Source organism: Podarcis filfolensis (genome assembly GCF_964270895.1).
Source record: "Podarcis filfolensis genome assembly, chromosome: 9".
NCBI classification, from domain to species: Eukaryota; Metazoa; Chordata; class Lepidosauria; order Squamata; family Lacertidae; genus Podarcis; species Podarcis filfolensis.
Genome location: NC_139610.1, coordinates 9821568 through 9840304, shown reverse-complemented (window position 1 = coordinate 9840304; position 18737 = coordinate 9821568). Strand labels below are relative to the sequence as shown.

Below are 18737 nucleotides of genomic sequence, written 5' to 3'. Positions count from 1 at the left end.
GATTTCCTTAAGGATGGATAGGTTACCAAGACAGCTTATTGATAAAGGCTGGATTCACGTTTGGCTCACATCTGTTCACAACTCCTTGGGTTGTGTTAGTAAGTGGATGAAAGGAAGATAATTCTTTTCATATGGGAATCGGCAACTGAAAACGCCTATGCCAAATCTGAGGGATAAGAGTTGGCTCTCCATTTGCCAAGCCAGAAAGAAGATGAAGTGGTGGCTCCTCAGAATGGGCCTCCTATAAAACTAGCCGCAGACTAGGACCCTATCAAATGGCCAGCCTCTTGCTCAGTGAACTGAAAAGATTTGCTGATACTCAGTAAAACGCCTCCAAATTTCTAAGGCCACAGCTACACTACCAACTTAAACAGGTTCAGTTTTTGTTCCCTCTTTCCCCTCTATGTGAAATATTTGTAATAAATAAGCTACATCTCTGTTAGGGTGCCTAGAGTTTATAGTGTTTAACACTGTTGTCAAACTACAGCTCTTTAAAGTCTTTGAGGGAAACCACGACAGTGTTTTTGCTTTGCATTTTTGGACACAAGTTAGATGTGCAGCTAAAAGATGTAATGTGTGAAGGAGCCCATGGCAGCAATAGCATAGTTCCAGATCAGTATTCTGTAGCAGAAGCAAGGATTAGAATGAGAAGGGAGAGGAGACAGTGGTAGAAAATGGAGGAAAAAAATGAAGTCCTAGAGTCTTTCTTTTTTGGTGTGTATAGAGCCCAGTGTGATGCCTCCTCATGCTCCTTTTCAGATGTGCTAAGGGGCCCTCAAGAAATGTGTCAGGACAAACCCTACAGTTTGCTTTGTCTTGAGAGAATAGCACCCTCATTAACAGCAAATATCCATTGCTGCCAGATCTGTCACTACAAAAGTGACTGCTAAGATTTTCAGAAAACACCAACCCCTAACTTTACAAAAACCAATTCTGCTGCCAGAGGACTCTTTTATCTTTTGGTCATAATGGAATCGAGAAGTTCAGCATCTTATAGTTTTGACTATCAAGATGACTTGCAATGTACATTTCCTGAATGATTTTATCAGCTACCAAGAAGATTTGTATTCACTCTGCCTGGCAGAAAAAAACTAGCCAATTGTCAGGCCTTGTTTACTTTGAGATGTAGCATTGTCCTTCATATTGTGCATTTGTATCCCTATGCTACAGACTTTCCTCTACTGTAGGCAAACATTGTCTTTTGACAAGTGAATCCCACGTTGTCAGAATGGAGGATGTCAGAACCATGCAAAAAACAATCACTTCAATCTTCACTCAAATGGCTTTACATTTGACTTCTCTTTGTCCATCTGTGGTCCATGTTAATGTGACCACCTTTGCAAGGTGTATTGCAAAGAGAGCTTGGCTCCAGGGCTGGCTAGATTTTATTGGCCCCTGAGCACCATTCTGTGCATGGGTCCTTGAGCTTGTTGGCTGGTAAAAGCAAGTGGCTGGCAGTCATGCTTATGACTGATGTTCTGCAGCCTTGTTCATGTGTCAGAGCAGTCATATGAAGCATTAAAAAAAATATGGTTGAGTTTGACTTGAATTTCAAGGGCTCAGGTTGGCTGTGGATGCCGATAGGTGTTTACTGCTGACTCCTGGTTTGCTTGGCTCAAGTGAATTTCTCACACGGAAGGAAGACATTGTGGAGAACTGAAATCTCCTTTCTCCTCTCTGCTTCCTATATTTTCCTTCCGCTTCATACTTCTCTGCATTGCCTGCATCCAGCCAAACAGGTTGTGATGAAGGGGAGAATGTACGTCCCTATGCAGATGCATATGAAATAAAGTGTGTAGTTATGTTCCTGTGTGTATATGGCAACATACGGTCATGACTCTTATGAATCTGGAAGTCTTTACCTATGCCCTTGGGCACAATCTGCATTTGCAATTGGTTGTGTGGTTCCCCAGGTAAAACAGCCCCCACCTTGGCTGTTGTTTCTTAAATCACGAACATAACACAGTATACCTTTTTTAAAAAAACTAAAAACAACCATCATTTTTGGCCTAGGGATAAGTACTAATATATTTTAGTGTGTAAAATGGTTTTGTAAGTCTTACGTTGCTCGTCTTTTTGACAACTCTGTGAAGCAGGCATTTTATCTTTCGCGTTCTGTGGTATCTAAGGCTAGAAGCACAGAATTCCTTCCATTTAGGAACTAATGTGGAACTCTTGTGTCGCTCATTATGCTTGACAATCCTGGGAAAGGTTCAGAGGTCAGAGTAGAAGTGCCCTTCCCCTTAAAAAGCTCATGAAACAACGGATGACACAACTCCAGTTTTGTGGGCAATTTTGAATCATAGAATCAAAGAATTGTAGAGTTGAAAGGGACCCTGAGGATCATCTAGTCTAACGCCCTGCATTGCAGGAATGTGTGACTGTCCCACAAGGGGACCAAACTTGTAACCTTGGTGTTACCAGCACCACGCTCTAACCAGCTGAGCTATGCAACTTCTCATATGATCCTAATAATAATAATAATAATAATAATAATAATAATAATAATAATAAATTTTATTTATACCTCGCCCTTCCTGGTTCAGAAAACCGGGCTCAGGGCGGCTAACAACAAATTTTAAACACTTAATTTATGCAACAAAAAACAGCATAAAATACAGTATAAAACGTGAATAAATTCAGAATTCAAAAATCAATTTAGGGGGGAAATCCATCCAATAAACATTAGATGATCACCAGGGCTAGCTGGCTAAATTAGTCCTATCTGGGCCAGCGAGGAGACCAGGGGAGAATTAGCTGTGGGATCCCAGAGAGGGTAATCTTAATAAAAAGGGGAAGGGGAGGGAAAGAAGGAGAATAAATGATCAGGCTAATTTCAGATTGAAAGCCAGGTGGAATAGCCCTGTCTTACAAGCCCTGCGGAAATAAATTCAATCCTGCAGGGCCCTGGTCTCATGGGACGGAGCATTCCACCAGGTCAGAGCCATCACTGAGAAGGCCCTGGCCCTGTTGGAGGATAATCTGACCTCTTTAGGGCCCGGGACCTCTAAACTATGATTATTCATGGACCTTAAGGTCCTCTGTAGGGCATACCAGGAGAGGCAGTCCTGTAAATAAGAATATAAACCTAAAGTCAGGGTACTTCTGCCCGTGCTTGGACCCTGTAAGACCACTTAGCCAACTACATCCAGTGTGTACTGTGCAGTTTGCATGACTGACTTCTGCCTTGATTGCAGGGGATGGCCTGGGACATTGGCCATGCCCAGTGATGCTTTCTGCACTTCTGGTTGCACTACAGTGCTCAAGTGGGAGCATGCAGGAGCTATGATTTTTTAGGACCGCAATGTCTCCAGAACCACCTCTCCCCATATGAATGGACCCAGACCCTGCAGTCATCAGCTGAGGCCCTTCTTCATATGCCTCCTCCACGATAGGTCTGGAGGGGGCAACACAAGAATAGGCCTTTTCTGCGATGGTTCCCCATTTGTGGAATGCTTTCTCCAGGGAGAGTTGCCTGGTGCCTTCAGTACGTATCTTTAGACACCAGGTGAAAGCATTCCTCTCTAGCCAGGCCCTTGGCTGATTAGGGAGGGGGGTTATTGGTGGTTTTTTTTGTATGTTTATTAAGTATTTTGTGTTCTCAGTGTGCATTTCTAGACTCTAGGCTTGCAGGACATTCATGTATGAAGCAGAATGCGTTAGGCATAGACAGGAATAGTCCGGTGTTTATAGGCTTAAACCGTTTCCCAGATTTTACTGGCATGAATGGATTTATGGTTTTGCCACCCATGGAGGCCCTGTGCAAATATTGCTTCCATGTGTGGACTTTTAGCAGCCGTGGGGCAAGGCCTATTGTTCAAAGTCCTACTTTTCCATCTTGCATAGCCTCTATACATGTTGATATTTGTCCGAACTGGACCTGAGACTCATAAATTCAGATAAAACCTGAGGAACGGAGATGCATAACCTTATTTCTTTTTCTTCCCAACCTTCCCCCTTCCGCACCCACCCCAAACCTTTCCCTTTGTTATCCTTGCAGCTTAAGAAACTCTTGTTGGCGCCAGCTAACACCCAGCTAAATTACAATGAATGCAGTGGCCTCAGCACACACAACCATGCAAACCATGCCAATCACAGGATCAGAACAAGCCCTGTGGTGGTTAAGGTACAGTGCAATACATATCAAGATGGTTTTAAATAGTTTCCTTTTCCCCCACTAGGGCTCAGACATTTACCCGGCCAGTGCACAAGGAATGGGATATGTCTCAAAGTTTCACCTGACTCCCTAAGCAATGTTGGATGCAGGCACTCTGTGGAGAGGCCCATATACACAATGGCCCAGTTTCCATGATCACACACACCCTTATTGTGTGAAAGCAAAGGATCTTAAAACTGGGCCATTGCACATACAGACCTCAGCACAGAACATCTTGTTATTATCTGTGGAGAGGGAAAAGGAGAGATGAGCATCTACTCCTTCTACACACAAACTGAATTTTCAACCCAATAACTGCACCAATAGCCTGGTATCTTATCTCAAATTGTGGGGTTGGAGCAGAAGCGGTGGGGTTTTGTTCATATGTGGGGATGAGGGGGATATCCTAAACATAAAGAGAAGCTGCTTCTGTTCATTTTTTTCATTCTGAATAATTCATGTTATGCCTTCCCCTTCTTGGCAGCATTAACGCATTTTTAAAGGCTTCTCTTCTTTCCCCATCCACAGAATTGTAGACAGTGCCATTAAAATATTACTGATGGGCTGATGTGTTGACGTGCGACTCCAGGCCACCACTTCACTTGCGGCCCAACTTAGAAAAAGATTATGCTGGAACCTCAGTAGAAAGGTCTATGTCAGCCATTAATTGGCTCCGATGCTGGCAGTGGTGTAATTCTGTTAGCAGGCTGTATTAAACAATGTTTGTCTTGCCATTGACTGTAACCGAAAACAGAGCATTTAGGGGTACTTAAGAGAGTTGTGAGCGCTGGGCTTGAGCAATCAGCAGCAAATTAAGGTTTAAGCCAGCTTATTTTTTCCCCCCTCCCTGTTCGTAGTAAAGGCGCTGTAGGGTCTTGTTAGTTATATGTTGCTGAGTAGGAACATTGAAACATAAGAGAAATGAAATAAAAAAGCCGCATAAATGTCATTTAGGAATTTTAAATGTAATTTTCTTTCCTTGTTCTGCAAACAATTATTCACAGCTCATAGATCTAGTGCTCTTATAAGGAACACTTCACTGAAAATCTCATCTCTTCAGAAATCCTATATCCATTCTGATAAGGTTCGGTTCACTAATTTCAGCTTTCTTTTTTCTTTTCCTTCCTTCCTTCCTTTCTTTTATTACTTTTCCTTTTATTGTGACTTGTTTCTTAAGACTGAGAATTCATGGAGCAATAAAGCGAAGAGCATTTGTCAACCACAAAAGCCACAGAGACGTCCCTGCTCAGAGCTTCTCAAGTATCTGACTACAAACGATGACCCTCCTCAGACCAAACCAACAGAGAACAGGAGCAGCAACAGAGACAAATTCACCTCTAAAAAGAAGGCGCTTTTGCACTCTCAGACGCATCATTTGCAAGGTAGGCTTGGGATCAAAAAATAGGTTGTGCCCAATGATTGTCATTGTTGCAAGTGATCAGACCCTGGTGGGGGAGAGAGGTGAAGGGAACCTGTAGCTTCCTGGAGAACATTTCTTAGCGGCTCAGACCAGTGAACAATGCTCACCTCTAAAATCTTCCAGGAGCCAGGAAGCATTGCCTGACCCTCTCTGGGTCGGCCGAAACCCTCCACCTAGCAGCTTATCTTCTTTTGTGGGCAACTTGCCTGAACATGACGTACAGTGCAGAGGGGTCCCTATGGAAGTTCCCTGCAAAATTTTGGAAGGATAGGTGCCGAAGATACAATGAATGAAACATTGTTTGAGTAGGGCGCATTGAATTTTTCAACTTCCCAATTGCGTAGAAATTATTTAAAATGATTGCCAAGCACTTGCAGTTCAACAACAGCAACAATAACAACAATAATAATTTAGCATTAGCTGACATTTTCAGAAAGTTAAAATCAAAATTCTTTGGTTTTCTGAAGCAGTTTATTTCCTTCTCAATCAAATGTAGACTTAGCAAGCTAAAAGTTGACCAATCACAAAAATCAAAACCAGATTTGAACTCCTCACACCCCAAACCATATTTTTAATACCCCCCTCACTGAAGAAATTTGCAAAAAAATAAAAAATAAATTTCACCTCCTAAGACAACATGCTGTACTGTTTGAGACTTTTTGCTCAGGGTTGTGTGGTTCCTTTGTGCCCCTTGTGTGATTATAGTGAACTTCTGTAGTGGGGATTCTTTATTTATTTGTTTGTTGCATTCTTACCCAACTTTTTTCACAATGCTCTAGGTAGCTTCCTACTCCTCATTTAATCCCAGCAACAACCCTGTGAGGTAGCTTAGGCTGAGAGGTAGTGACTGGCCCAAGGTCACTCTGTGAGCTTCTTTTTTTTATATATAAAATATTTATTAAGGTTTTAAGAATTTATATAAAATAGAAAAAACAAGACGAAAAACATAAACAATAAAAATACATACAAACCATACAAAACACATACAACAACAAGTATAATTTCAATCCCTTATATTCATAAAACTTACTTTCCCGACCTCCTCATACCTCCCCTTTCTGTATTCCAATCTCTAATTAATTCAATTCAGCAAATCCTTCCCCTAATTTCTGTATAATTTTTAACCTTTCTTTTCTTAATCACATAATCATTACAGCTTATAACCACTTATTTTCTGAATCAACATCATTCTAACCTTCAATAATTTTACAATGTTTCCTAAGATAGTCCTTAAATTTCTTCCAATCTTCTTCCGCCGTCTCTTTTCCCTGGTCTTGGATTCTGCTGGTCATTTCTGCCAGTCCCATATAGTCTATAACCTTCATCTGCCATTCTTCCACGGTGGGTAGATCTTCTGTCTTCCAATACTTTGCGATGAGTATTCTTGCTGCTGTTGTAGCATACATAAAAAATGTTCTGTCCTTCTTTGACACCAATTGGCCGACCATGCCCAGGAGAAAGGCCTCTGGTTTCTTCAGGAAGGTATATTTAAATACCTTTTTCATTTCATTATAAATCATCTCCCAGAAAGCCTTAATCCTTGGGCACGTCCACCAAAGGTGAAAGAATGTACCTTCAGTCTCTTTACATTTCCAACACTTATTATCAGGCAAGTGGTAATTTTTTGCGAGCTTGACTGGAGTCATGTACCACCTATAAATCATTTTCATAATATTCACTCCGTGAGCTTCATGGGGAATCGAACCCTGGTCTCCCAGGTCCTAGTCCAACACTCTAACCACTGCACCACCACCGGCTGCATGGAGCCGCTGTGTTTCCTTGGAGGCTCACCAGCCTAGAGGAGTCATGCTCCTTGAGAGGTGAGGCTAAACCCATGTAGCTCTCAGCCCAGCTCTGCCTGGGCTTCCTGTTAATTGCTTAGCATAAATTGGAACATTAGCTGGGCACGTTTGTGCATGCACACAGATGCAAAGGTGCATTTTTAACTAGCATAGCTCCTCTTCCTCTTGTGCATTTAGAACACATTCTGTGTGCAAAGAGCTTAGGGGTAAAGGGTTTAAGATTTCTCAAGTAAAGAGTCTCTTCACACACAGTGGTTTTTAAGTGAGCACCTAAGGTCTGTTAAGAATACTTAAGAATACACTGAGCCTTTTGGGCTTGCTGATCAGAAGGTCGGCAGTTCGAATCCCCATGATGGAGTGAGCTCCCATTGCTCTGTCCCAGGTCCTGCAGTTCGAAAGCATACCAGTGCCAGTAGATAAATAGGTACCACTCCGGCAGGAAGGTAAACGGCATTTCTGTGCACTCTGGCACTTTTCATGGTGTTCTGTTGTGCCAGAAGCGGTCTAGTCCTGTTGGCCACATGATCCGGAAAGCTGTCTATGGACAAACGCCGGCTCCCTTGGCCTGAAAAGTGAGATGAGTGCCGTAACCCCATAGTCACCTTTGACTGGACTTAACCATCCAGGGGTGCTTTACCTTAACCTTTTACTTCCAAGGCCTAATGTGAATGCGGTATGTGTGTGTTTGCAAATGTAGCCCCTTGAAAGAGGAGTCGTAAGGGGGTCAGGACTGGCTATGCTTCTGACATACATCTGTGTATAGTCCTGAGCTGAAGATAAAGACAATTGGGAAGGAGTAACCTGAAGATGGATTTGTAGCCATGGGGGAGTTGAGGGTTAACTGGATTCCAACAGCACAAAAGTAGTGATGCGTTCCTGGGAAATAATTACTGTCCTGGACAAGCTGGGCTACCCAGTTCATTAGGGAGCCTCTTTTATTTTCACCGGACTAAAATGAAGACATTGTTAACTTGCAATATATTCCTTAAGAGACAATAAAAACAGCTTTCTTGCAGCTTCTGAATAGGCAATAAATGTGTCAGCCCTATTATAACTTTAAAAAACCCCACCATTTTATTGTTTTGTTCTCTAAACAGTGTCAAGTGTAGGAACCGTCCTGACCCCTCTTGCTCACTTACCAAACAAGAAACTTTATGGCCAACTAAGCATCCGTAATGACGTTTAGTATCCTCCAGTGTATTAAGAGGGGATTTTGGTCCTATACTAACTGCTACGGCCGGGTTGAAAAAATGCAAATGACCTCCTCTTTCCCAGCTGAGTTGTTCCTTTTCTTGCTTTCTCCTGATGCCACTTTCTAAAGGCTTATAGGCCCAAGTAGGATTTATCTAAAGGGACGTGGGTGGCACTGTGGATTAAACCACAGAGCCTAGGACTTGCTGATCAGAAGGTCGCCGGTGCAAATCCCCGCAACGGGGTGAGCTCCCGTTGCTCGGTCCCTGCTCCTGCCAACCTAGCAGTTCAAAAGCATGTCAAAGTGCAAGTAGATAAATAGGTACCGCTCCGGCGGGAAGGTAAACGGCGTTTCCGTGCACTGTTCTGGTTCGCCAGAAGTGGCTTAGTCATGCTGGCCACATGACCCGGAAGCTGTACGCCGACTCCCTCGGCCAGTGAAGAGAGATGAGCGCCGCAACCCCAGAGTCGGCCACGACTGGACCTAATGGTCAGGGGTCCCTTTACCTTTACCCTAGGCTTTATTTAGAGATCCTGCCACTTTAAAAAAAAGTCATCTACTGGCCTTGTCTCCAGAGGTAAGAAACCGAGAGTCTGTTACATCTGCAAGCATCTGTAGCTCCAGTGTCAATGAGTGAGAGAATTTGGTTCTAGAACTTGGTTACAAGCAGAGTTGGAAACAAAGATTAATTTCTCCCCACACCCTGAGTTTTTTGTTCCCAAATGGTAATGTTTTTTGAGCAGCAGGGCTGCCTTCTCTTATCTGCAGTGCAAGAAGCAATTCAATGTTGTGATTACTTCTGCCATGCTAAGGCTCAGTGAAGCCATTGCGTGTGGAGGTCCCCAAGACACCCTCCCAATAACACACATATCACACAGAATTTTTGTTTAAGGTTTTCGGCATAATTTTGGCCACAACTTTATTAACATACATGGATGTGAGTGGTTTGTTAGGCATTGGTTAGGACTATCTGTCCCCCCGGCCTGGGGACAAAACTGACATCCGGATTCCAGCGAAAGTCAGTAAGGGGAAACAATATTGGTGAGAAACTGGAGCTGCGCCACAGGCCCTCACCTTCTCCCCGCATGCTCCCGGGGCTTACGCAGCCCAAACCCAATTCCAGGGATTTGGACAAAAGCATGACAAGCCCCTGAATTGCTTTAACGGAATTCCCTTGCAGCAGAAGCATTGGAGGGGCAGGCCCAGCCAATCCTTACCCCTCCTTCAACCAATTTTTAACCAATGCCTAACGCGGGTGGCGCTGTGGGTAAAACCTCAGTGCTTAGGACTTGCTGATCGTATGGTCGGCGGTTCGAATCCCCGCGGCGGGGTGAGCTCCCGTCTTTCGGTCCCAGCTCCTGCCCACCTAGCAGTTCGAAAGCACCCCTAAGTGCAAGTAGATAAATAGGTACCGCTTTATAGCGGGAGGGTAAACGGCGTTTCCGTGTGCTGCGCTGGTGCTGGCTCGCCAGAGCAGCTTCGTCACGCTGGCCACGTGACCCGGAAGTATCTTTGGATAGCGCTGGCTCCCGGCCTCTTAAGTGAGATGAGCGCACAGCCCTAGAGTCGGACACGACTGGCCCGTACGGGCAGGGGTACCTTTACCTTTTTAACCGCAACCTTACAAGTTGTGACGATTTGCTACGCAGTAGGCAAAAACCAAATGGCACCAGCCAATCAGCCAAATGGACAACATTCCTACCAGGCCCCTGCCCCAATGGCAGATGACCCCATGACAGGCATAGCAAGGTCAACGCACAAGACCTCAAATAAGGGAGGGCAGGTGGGTGATCCGGTGCACCCATCGAAAGAGAAAGCTGAACACTGTGTGCACTGCTTAAAAACCTCTGTTCCCTCCCCCAAATTGTTGTTGTTTAGTCGTTTAGTCGTGTCCGACTCTTCGTGACCCCATGGACCAGAGCACGCCAGGCACTCCTGTCTTCCACTGCCTCCCGCAGTTTGGTCGAACTCATGCTGGTAGCTTCGAGAACACTGTCCAACCATCTTGTCCTCTGTCGTCCCCTTCTCCTTGTGCCCGCCATCTTTCCCAACATCAGGGTCTTTTCCAGGGAGTCTTCTCTTCTCATGAGGTGGCCAAAGTATTGGAGCCTCAGCTTCAGGATCTGTCCTTCCAGTGAGCACTTAAATTAGCAACACCAAAATTACCCCAGCAACTCAAACTACCAATCCCTGCCAGAGACCAAGCACCCCAACCCGCCTGGCAATAGAGGGGTGGATTGGCTGGCCCCCACCGCAACATGTACTCTCTTTTAATGAGAACACGCTCTACCACCTTAGTCCTTGCCTCCTGCAGTAAGCACTTGTATCTTCATGTGGTCTGGCCAAGTGTCACTCCTTGTTTTATCTACCTGAAGGTAATTTTTGAGCACAGAAGCAGGGCTTGCATTTTTAGGGAGCTGCCGTAAGCAGAGTCACAGGCCCGTTTAACTGGTTCTTGTCTATAGCAGGCATCTTTGGCCCTCCAGAAAGACTGCAACGCCTATCACTCCTGACTATTGGCCATGCTGGCTGGGGTTGATGGGAGATGTAGTTCCGCAACATCTGGTTCCCAACCCCAATCCACAATGTAGACTCTACACTACTGGGAGCAACTCTTCCAAGGTTTCCGGCAGTGGCTTTCCCCAGCCCAGCCTAGAGATGTTGTGGATGGAACTAAAGACCTTCTGCATGTAAAGCAGGGGTGAAGGGTGAAATCTGCAATCCCTACTCCCTCATCCCCTCCAAACGTAGCCAAATCTTGTAGATATTCTAAAACACGAGCTCAAGGGAAACCATTCTGTGCATTGTGCAGTTCCTTTCTGTTGCTGAAAATGCAGATAGGAGGCACCTGGGGAAAACCAAAAGATGCTTCGTGCAGGCAGTGTTTTACTATTGCCTCTATTGTATAAAATGCCGCAGCATTTCTATTGAAGTGTTTAACACATTCCAAAGCCAGTGATTGAGAAAGAGCCAAGCTAGGTGAGGTGATCTCCATCTGTGATCAGATATCCTGTCCCTTTGAATGTTGGCCAGTCAGAGGTGTGTTTGTGGATCTAGATTGGGACCGTGTTGCGGGGGGGGGGGGGGGGGAAGGCTGTTAACACTTTCCCACCACACTCTTTCCCCCTGTGAATTCAGCTGCTGTTTGCCCTGCTAGAGGAAGTTTAAAGGTAAAGGTACCCATGACCGTTGGTCCAGTAGCGGATGACTCTGGGGTTGCATGCTCATCTCGCTCTATAGGCCGAAGGAGCCAGTGTTTGTCCGCAGACAGCTTCCGGGTCATGTGGCCAGCATGACTAAGCCACTTCTGGCGAACCAGAGCAGCGCACAGAAATGCCGTTTACCTTCCCGCCGGAGTGGTACCTATTTATCTCCTTGCACTTTGATGTGCTTTCAAACTGCTAGGTGGGCAGGAGCTGGGACCGAGCAACGGTAGCTCACCCCGTCGCGGGTATTTGAACCACCGACCTTCCGATTGGCAAGCCCTAGGCTCTGTGGTTTAGACCACAGCGCCACCTGCGTCCCCTAGAGGAAGTTTAACAGCACGCAAATAGCAAGGAAACAGCCCCAGGTCCCAGTCCAGATCCACACCAGCTCACCTGAGGGAGATGTGTGAGGGGAAGGGTTAAAAGGCGATGGTGGTGGATCAGGGGGCGACTGCTGGTAGGATAAAGCTTGGGTCTGCCGATGGCAAAGAGTGGCACCTGACAGGTCAGGAGAAAAGTGGCTCCTTGGCGGTTGACTTGAGAGATAGAACCTAATGGATATTTCTTGGAGTGAACTGCACAACTTCTCAAGCCAAGCAGAAAATTGCCTGCTAGCAAAATTAAACTCTTGCTTCTGGAAACCCTGAAAAAAAAGGCTGAATAATAATAATAATAATAATAATAATAATAATAATAATAATAATACCACCTTTATTGACAATGTACAACCTGTGTACAATGAAATTAACCGAGCCTCCCTCCCGCCCCCAAACACTCAATCTCATTGCACTCTGTGTTCTTTTCGCACAACACACCAGCCCCAAAAATCAGTTGCACTATATTTTCCGTTCAGCAGCCTAACAGCCCACGGATAGAAATTGTTTTTTAGCCTGTTGGTACGACTGATCATACTTCTATAACTCCTGCCCGAGGGTAGAAGATTAAAGAGGTGCTGGCCGGGGTGTGAATCGTCCCTGTGAATTTTTCTCGCTCTCCTAAGGCAACAATCCCCTGCGATGTCATCTAGCGGGCTCAGGGGATAGCCCATGATATCATGTGCTGTGTTCACCACCCTCTGTAGAGACTATCTGTCCGTGGCTGTCTAGCCAACGTACCACACTGTGATACAATATGTGAAGTCCAGAGACAGTACAACCCCAGTTCAGGATCACACGTAAGGTGGAGCAGACATTTCCCCTGTCACTCCAGAGAGAAGGACTAGAACCAGTGGGTGGAAACTTCAGGGAGTCAACAAATCTCTAAGAGAAACTTCCTGTTGGTACACAACAGTAGACTAGTCTGCTTGGTGGTGGGGTCTCCCTTGCTGGTGGTCCTTAAGCAGAGGCTGAGTAGCCATCTGCTGTAGTTGCTTTCTGCATTGAGCAGGGTCTAGATGACACCTGAGATCTCTTCCAACTCTATTTATTATTACTTTCTCTGGCAAGTAAAGGCTGTTCCATGGTGAGGAGTTTTTTGTGTGTGTGTGTGGAGGGGCAGCAAAAGATTGGTATCCCAATTGTTTTCTAACAAAGGATGGCGGAAGGTTTAACTGCTAAAAGTGCTGTTGTTCATTCATGTCAGGGTTTTAGCATGGAGGAGTTAAACCCCAATTTAAGCCATCTGCGACTCTCTTCCCCCTATTTGCAGAATAATTTGCAAGCACTTGGATCATATTTGCTTGGGTCTTGGCCTCACAGAAACAACCTATTTTCCTAGTGCTGTATATAAAACTGTATATTGTACAAGTGAAGTCAACTGAATATTCATAGAGTTCTGTTGCTTTGTAGTTATACGGCCGCTGTACATCCAAGTGAAACGTGAACTGTAGTCTAAATTAAATGTGAAGGAAGCACATTGTCACACTATGTTCTGTGTATTTTTGGGGGTGTCTGTGTGTGTAGTTTTCTAAGGTCTCAGGTCTGTATTGCAGGTGTACAGCAGTTGGCATAAATCAATCGTGCAACCTGTTTCAGGGTTCCAGAGGAGTTTAGATCTCTTTATCTATAAAATATGTGTGGCTGCTGGAATTAAATATAATGTGTGATGTGTGGTTGCTGCTGGAAACAGTCTTGCATCCCTTTTCACTCTCAGTAGCTGGTACTATAAAGTGCAAGTCACAACTAGGGTAGAGAAGAATGTCATTGGTCTGCATTTTAAAACAGACTTACCTAATGCATGCCTTTCAGACTAATATATTGATTGGGACATAATTACCCTGTGGATTTTGCACTTCTCCAAATGTTGTGACACAAGTCTTGGCTCAGAAAAAAGAAAGAAACCAAAATGCATCTTTAAGGATAAAATGTGTATGTTATTTTACATGCATTTAAATATACATGATTAAATAATAATAATAATAATAATAATAATAATAATAATAATAATAATAAAATTTATTATTTATACCCCGCCCATCTGGCTGAGCTTCCCCAGCCACTCTGGGCGGCTCCCAATCAAGTGTTAAAAACAGTACAGTGTTAAATATTAAAAACTTCCCTGAACAGGGCTGCATTCAGATGTCTTTTAAAGATAGGATAGCTGCTTATTTCCTTCACATCTGAAGGGAGGGCGTTCCACAGGGTGGGTGCAAAGGGCGGGCATTCCACAGGGCGGGTGAAGGTCAGCACCATCACTTTGAATTGTGCTCGGAAACGTACTGGGAGCCAATGCAGATCTCTCAGAACCGGTGTTATGTGGTCCCGGCGGCTACTCCCAGTCACCAGTCTAGCTGCCGCATTCTGGATTAATTGCAGTTTCCAGGTCACCTTCAAAGGTATCCCCACGTAGAGCACGTTGCAGTAGTCCAAGCGGGAGATAACTAGAGCATGCACCACTCTGGCGAGACAGTCCACGAGCAGGTAGGGTCTTAGCCTGCGTACCAGGTGGAGCTGGTAGACAGCTGCCCTGGACACAGAATTAACCTGCGTCTCCATGGACAGCTGTGAGTCCAAAATACAAATTTCCATACATGTTTATCTTTTTTGAGGGGGAGGGGGGAATCCCAGTGTAATTCTGGGATTCTGATGAATAAACACATGTGAAACTGGCATGGACTGGAAATTCCTAGTCAAAACATCAGAACGGCTGTGAATTTCTCTGCTCCCACGAGTAGCAGCCTATATATAGTAGGAGAATTGACAGTTGGGGTGGCATCAAAGTATTTGCTTAATGCAAAATTTTAGGAATGTAGAAGGTGTGGGGCTGTTTTTCAAAAAGCAGCCATGCATTTTCTATCAGGTCTGCTTCCAAACTAATTCAAGACAGCACAAAATTCTCAATTTCTTTCACCATATTTTACACCTGGTTTTCCTTCTTTTTCACCCTCCCTTTTTCAGCCAAACCAATGAGTTTATCGCTTCCTTTGACGCCCGAGTCACCAAAGTAAGTATCAAGAACTGTAAATATTTACAACAGGGAAGGGGTTTTAAATACATTTTGGCTACAGCAACTCCATTTCAGCTTGTTTTTATAAATGTGCCCTGTCTTCCAGTGATCCCAAGGGTTCCCCATTTGAGAACAAGACTATTGAACAAACTTTAAGTGTGGAACTCTCTGGAACTGCAGGTGAGAAGTGCATTGTCAGATATGTATATAGATATAGATGTTTTGTGTGGGGGTTTTTTATTGCTAGCTTGACATTATGAATTGCACAGCAATATGTTACCGTGGTCTCTTAAGAGATTAATTGTAATGTACTTTTAACAACAATTTTCCCCACATGGTTCCTTAAGATGAGATTTGCTTTAGAATTATGATTCCACTGTTACAGAGCTTAGTATAATGTCTAGGGAGGAAAAACGAATGAAATAATTTATCTGGAATAAATTCCCAGTCCCCTGACGTATATATTGCTAAATTTTAGCTGCATTTCCCTTACTCCCACCTTCTCTTACCTGAAAGGGATGATTCACACATGTGTGTTCATTACTTGATGACTGCAGCCATCAGTCGATGGCTTGCATTTATACAAGAATAATCAGCAAGAGTTTTTATATTACCTCAAACTTGATGCTTTCCATTTGAAATATTTCGCACATTTGGGTGCAAGTCATTGAAGACTGAGTGTTCAAGGGTTGTGAATGCATATGTGAACTGGCTCACAGACTGCACAACAGAAGATTTATACCATCTGATCAGTGTTTTAGAATTTGCTTCCTTCCTGTTTAAATTAGAGGATAAAACTTTGCCAAACAACATTTTTGCTGGGTAACAGGAAAGGGACCATCTAAGCTTAGTATTGGATTGCAGACAGTGACCTTCTCTTGATGACGTTTGCAGACCACAAAGCAGTAATGGAATAATCAATTCTCTTGTTTTTGTCTAACTTTAGAAAGTATGAGCTTTGAGGATATCTTGAGTATTAGAATGTAGACCTCGGCAGCCTTGTCTGAAAGCCATAGTATTGCACCTGCCATGAACTTGTCCTCTCTCAAGTTAAGGGCAATCCACAACTTTTTTAAAAAATACACTCATAATGAAATCTAGTCTTATTATGGTCCTCTGCCTTGTACCTTCATTTTACACTCCTAACCTATTCTTGATCCTTTCAGGCTTCAAATCCTTATGTGTTTTTTATGTAGCCTTCCATAACTTGATTATATTATGCTTATGTACACTTTTTGAAAAAGTCTGACCATTGGGTAGTTAACAGTTCAGTCCTGTCTATCTTTACCTGCAAGAATGTTTACTTTCAAAGAAAATGTACCTAGGATGTCAGCCTAAATGTATTGCTTTCCTTTGAGATATCTTCTGCTCACTCCTGGAGTCTGCAAAAGCTGAAGGGAGTGGTTTCACTGACTCTTCACAGGTTAATATTCTTTAGTGCAAGATATATTAGGCCCATGTGGACACATTTAAAGCACGTGACTTCTGTCCCCACCCCACAGAGAATCCTGGCATATTTACTGGGTTCCATGTAATAACTTTTAAACAAGCGATGTTCTGATTTTATATACATTTGTTTGTTATTTTTTTAAAAAAATCTTAATAAAGCATTGGTGGGAGGAACCGTTTAAGCAAGTGACAAGTGGGGTGCCGTAGGGTTCTGTCCAGGGCCCGTTGTTGTTCGACGTCTTTATAAATAATTTGGATGAAGGAATTGAGGGGATGCTCATCAAATTTGCAGGTGACACCAAACTGAGATGTCCCCTCCAGCATTTCCCCAGTGACAATAGGGATGCCCTAAGGAAAAGCAGGACATTCTGGAATCAAATCAGAAACCAGGACAGCCTTTGTAAATCTGGGACTGTCCCTGGAAAATAGAAACACTTAGAGGGTCTGTGGTAGTATAGAAATAACAACAACAAAACAACAACAACAACAACAACAACAACAACAACAATTATGGTCATTAACAGAGATTTAATTCCAACCTGTAGTAGACAGCAGTGTTGTGTCTTCTGCCTAGATGCTGTCTTTAATGTTGCCCTGACATTGTTTATAATATTTTAGATAGTGGTTGCATTGCTCCCACTATGAGTGGGCCTGGTTGCACTATTGAAGTACTGTACACTACAGTGGTACCTCGGGTTAAGTACTTAATTCGTTCTGGAGGTCTGTTCTTAACCTGAAACTGTTCTTAACCTGAAGCACCACTTTAGCTAATGGGGCCTCCCACTGCCACTGCACCGCCAGAGCACGTTTTCTGTTCTCATCCTGAAGCAAAGTTCTTAACCTGAAGCACTATTTCTGGGTTAGCGGAGTCTGTAACCTGAAGCGTATGTAACCCGAGGTACCACTGTATAACAATATGAAAAGCACCTTCCTTGGTTTTCCACTCTTTCCCTCACTTCCTCTCTGCTGCCTTCTCCTTTCTAACAAAAGTGGTTACTTTACTACACAGTCAACTGATAAAAATTCTCCCCTCTCCAATTATTATTGGTATCATTTATATATTCTGGATGGGTGTTTATAAAGCTGAATCTTTAAATTCATTCTATACCTCAGATCATCATCATCATCATCTGGGATTTTGCCCTAGGGATTGCAAGATTAATTGTATATCTGTTTTGTCAAGATAGGCCATCAGGTGAACTGGGAGGGAATGCTTAGGGAATGAATTTCCTGGCAACTCCCCAGGGATTATGCCATTTCCATTTTTAATTTTTGTAGGTAATAAACTTAAATTTTGGGTTTAAGTTCTCAAAATTTTGGGTTTAAGTTCTCAAAATGTCCTGCTGTTTCTTCAGGTAAGACATATTTGAAGGAACAGTTCCAAAATCACATTTTGCACCTCATCAGTTTAAGAATTTGAGGTGATAACTTCCACACTTTTTGCCCAGTTTGGGCCATAGCAGGTTCAAGATGGCCGGAAGAGATCTACAATGTATTGAAATAATTTATGGGAGCATCGTGGCAAAGATGCAAAATAGGCAGTGTAAGCATGCATGGAATAAATCCTGTTTTTCAGGTTTTGCTTAAGGGGAAAAAATAGCCTCTAATGCCCCAGTGACTGTTCTTTCAAGTATATATTATACACCCAAATATTTTCGATTTAGCTTGCTGCAGCAACTATGCAGCAATCAGACAATGAACTACTAGATTAGAATTGTTAGGGCAAAACATAACCTGCCCCCATTTTGTACTACCAGTGGCAATATTCACATGATATGTTGTATGCATGCCGCATTTTCACTCCATTTTTGTCTCCCATATAAAACAGAGTCTGTCCATGGACATTTCAGAATAATTTATTTAAGAATGATGGCTACTGCATGTTTGTTTGTTTTTCCCTGTGAGGAAAATCATCGTATTTTCCTTGTTTAGCAGCATTAAAAAAAAATTGTGTACACAAAGCTAATGAAAACAAATTTAACTTGTCCAAACTGTCTAACAGGGCAGGTATCCATGAGGATAATTTCACTGAGGATAAATCATCCAGGAAAAATGCAATGCTTGCAATGTATATACCTTTTTTTACATTTTAGCTTATGTTTTAATAAATATTTCCTGAAAGAAAATC

General features: G+C 43.4%; 1 protein-coding gene and 1 long non-coding RNA gene across 13 annotated transcripts in view; one reads left to right on the top strand and one right to left on the bottom strand.

Moving 5' to 3' along the window:
* Positions 1-18737, bottom strand: part of LOC310770352 — a 516476-nt gene that overhangs the window by 255878 nt on the left and 241861 nt on the right. The gene's annotated exons all lie outside the window — the stretch shown is intronic.
* PPARGC1A (PPARG coactivator 1 alpha) overlaps positions 1-18737 on the top strand; it is a 629161-nt gene that overhangs the window by 579138 nt on the left and 31286 nt on the right. For 8 of the 12 annotated variants that reach the window (XR_014551951.1, XR_014551952.1, XR_014551953.1 and 5 more), the window contains 4 exons: positions 4001-4126; positions 5334-5538; positions 15112-15157; positions 15267-15340. Coding sequence is in view for 7 of the 12 variants with exons in the window: in XM_083630267.1 (XP_083486393.1) it covers positions 4001-4126; positions 5334-5538; positions 15112-15157; positions 15267-15340 (451 nt within the window). In the remaining 5 variants the exon portion in view is untranslated. The remainder of the gene's footprint in view (positions 1-4000; positions 4127-5333; positions 5539-15111; positions 15158-15266; positions 15341-18737) is intronic. The other 4 variants (XR_014551954.1, XR_014551955.1, XM_083630270.1 and 1 more) reach the window with 1 other exon arrangement.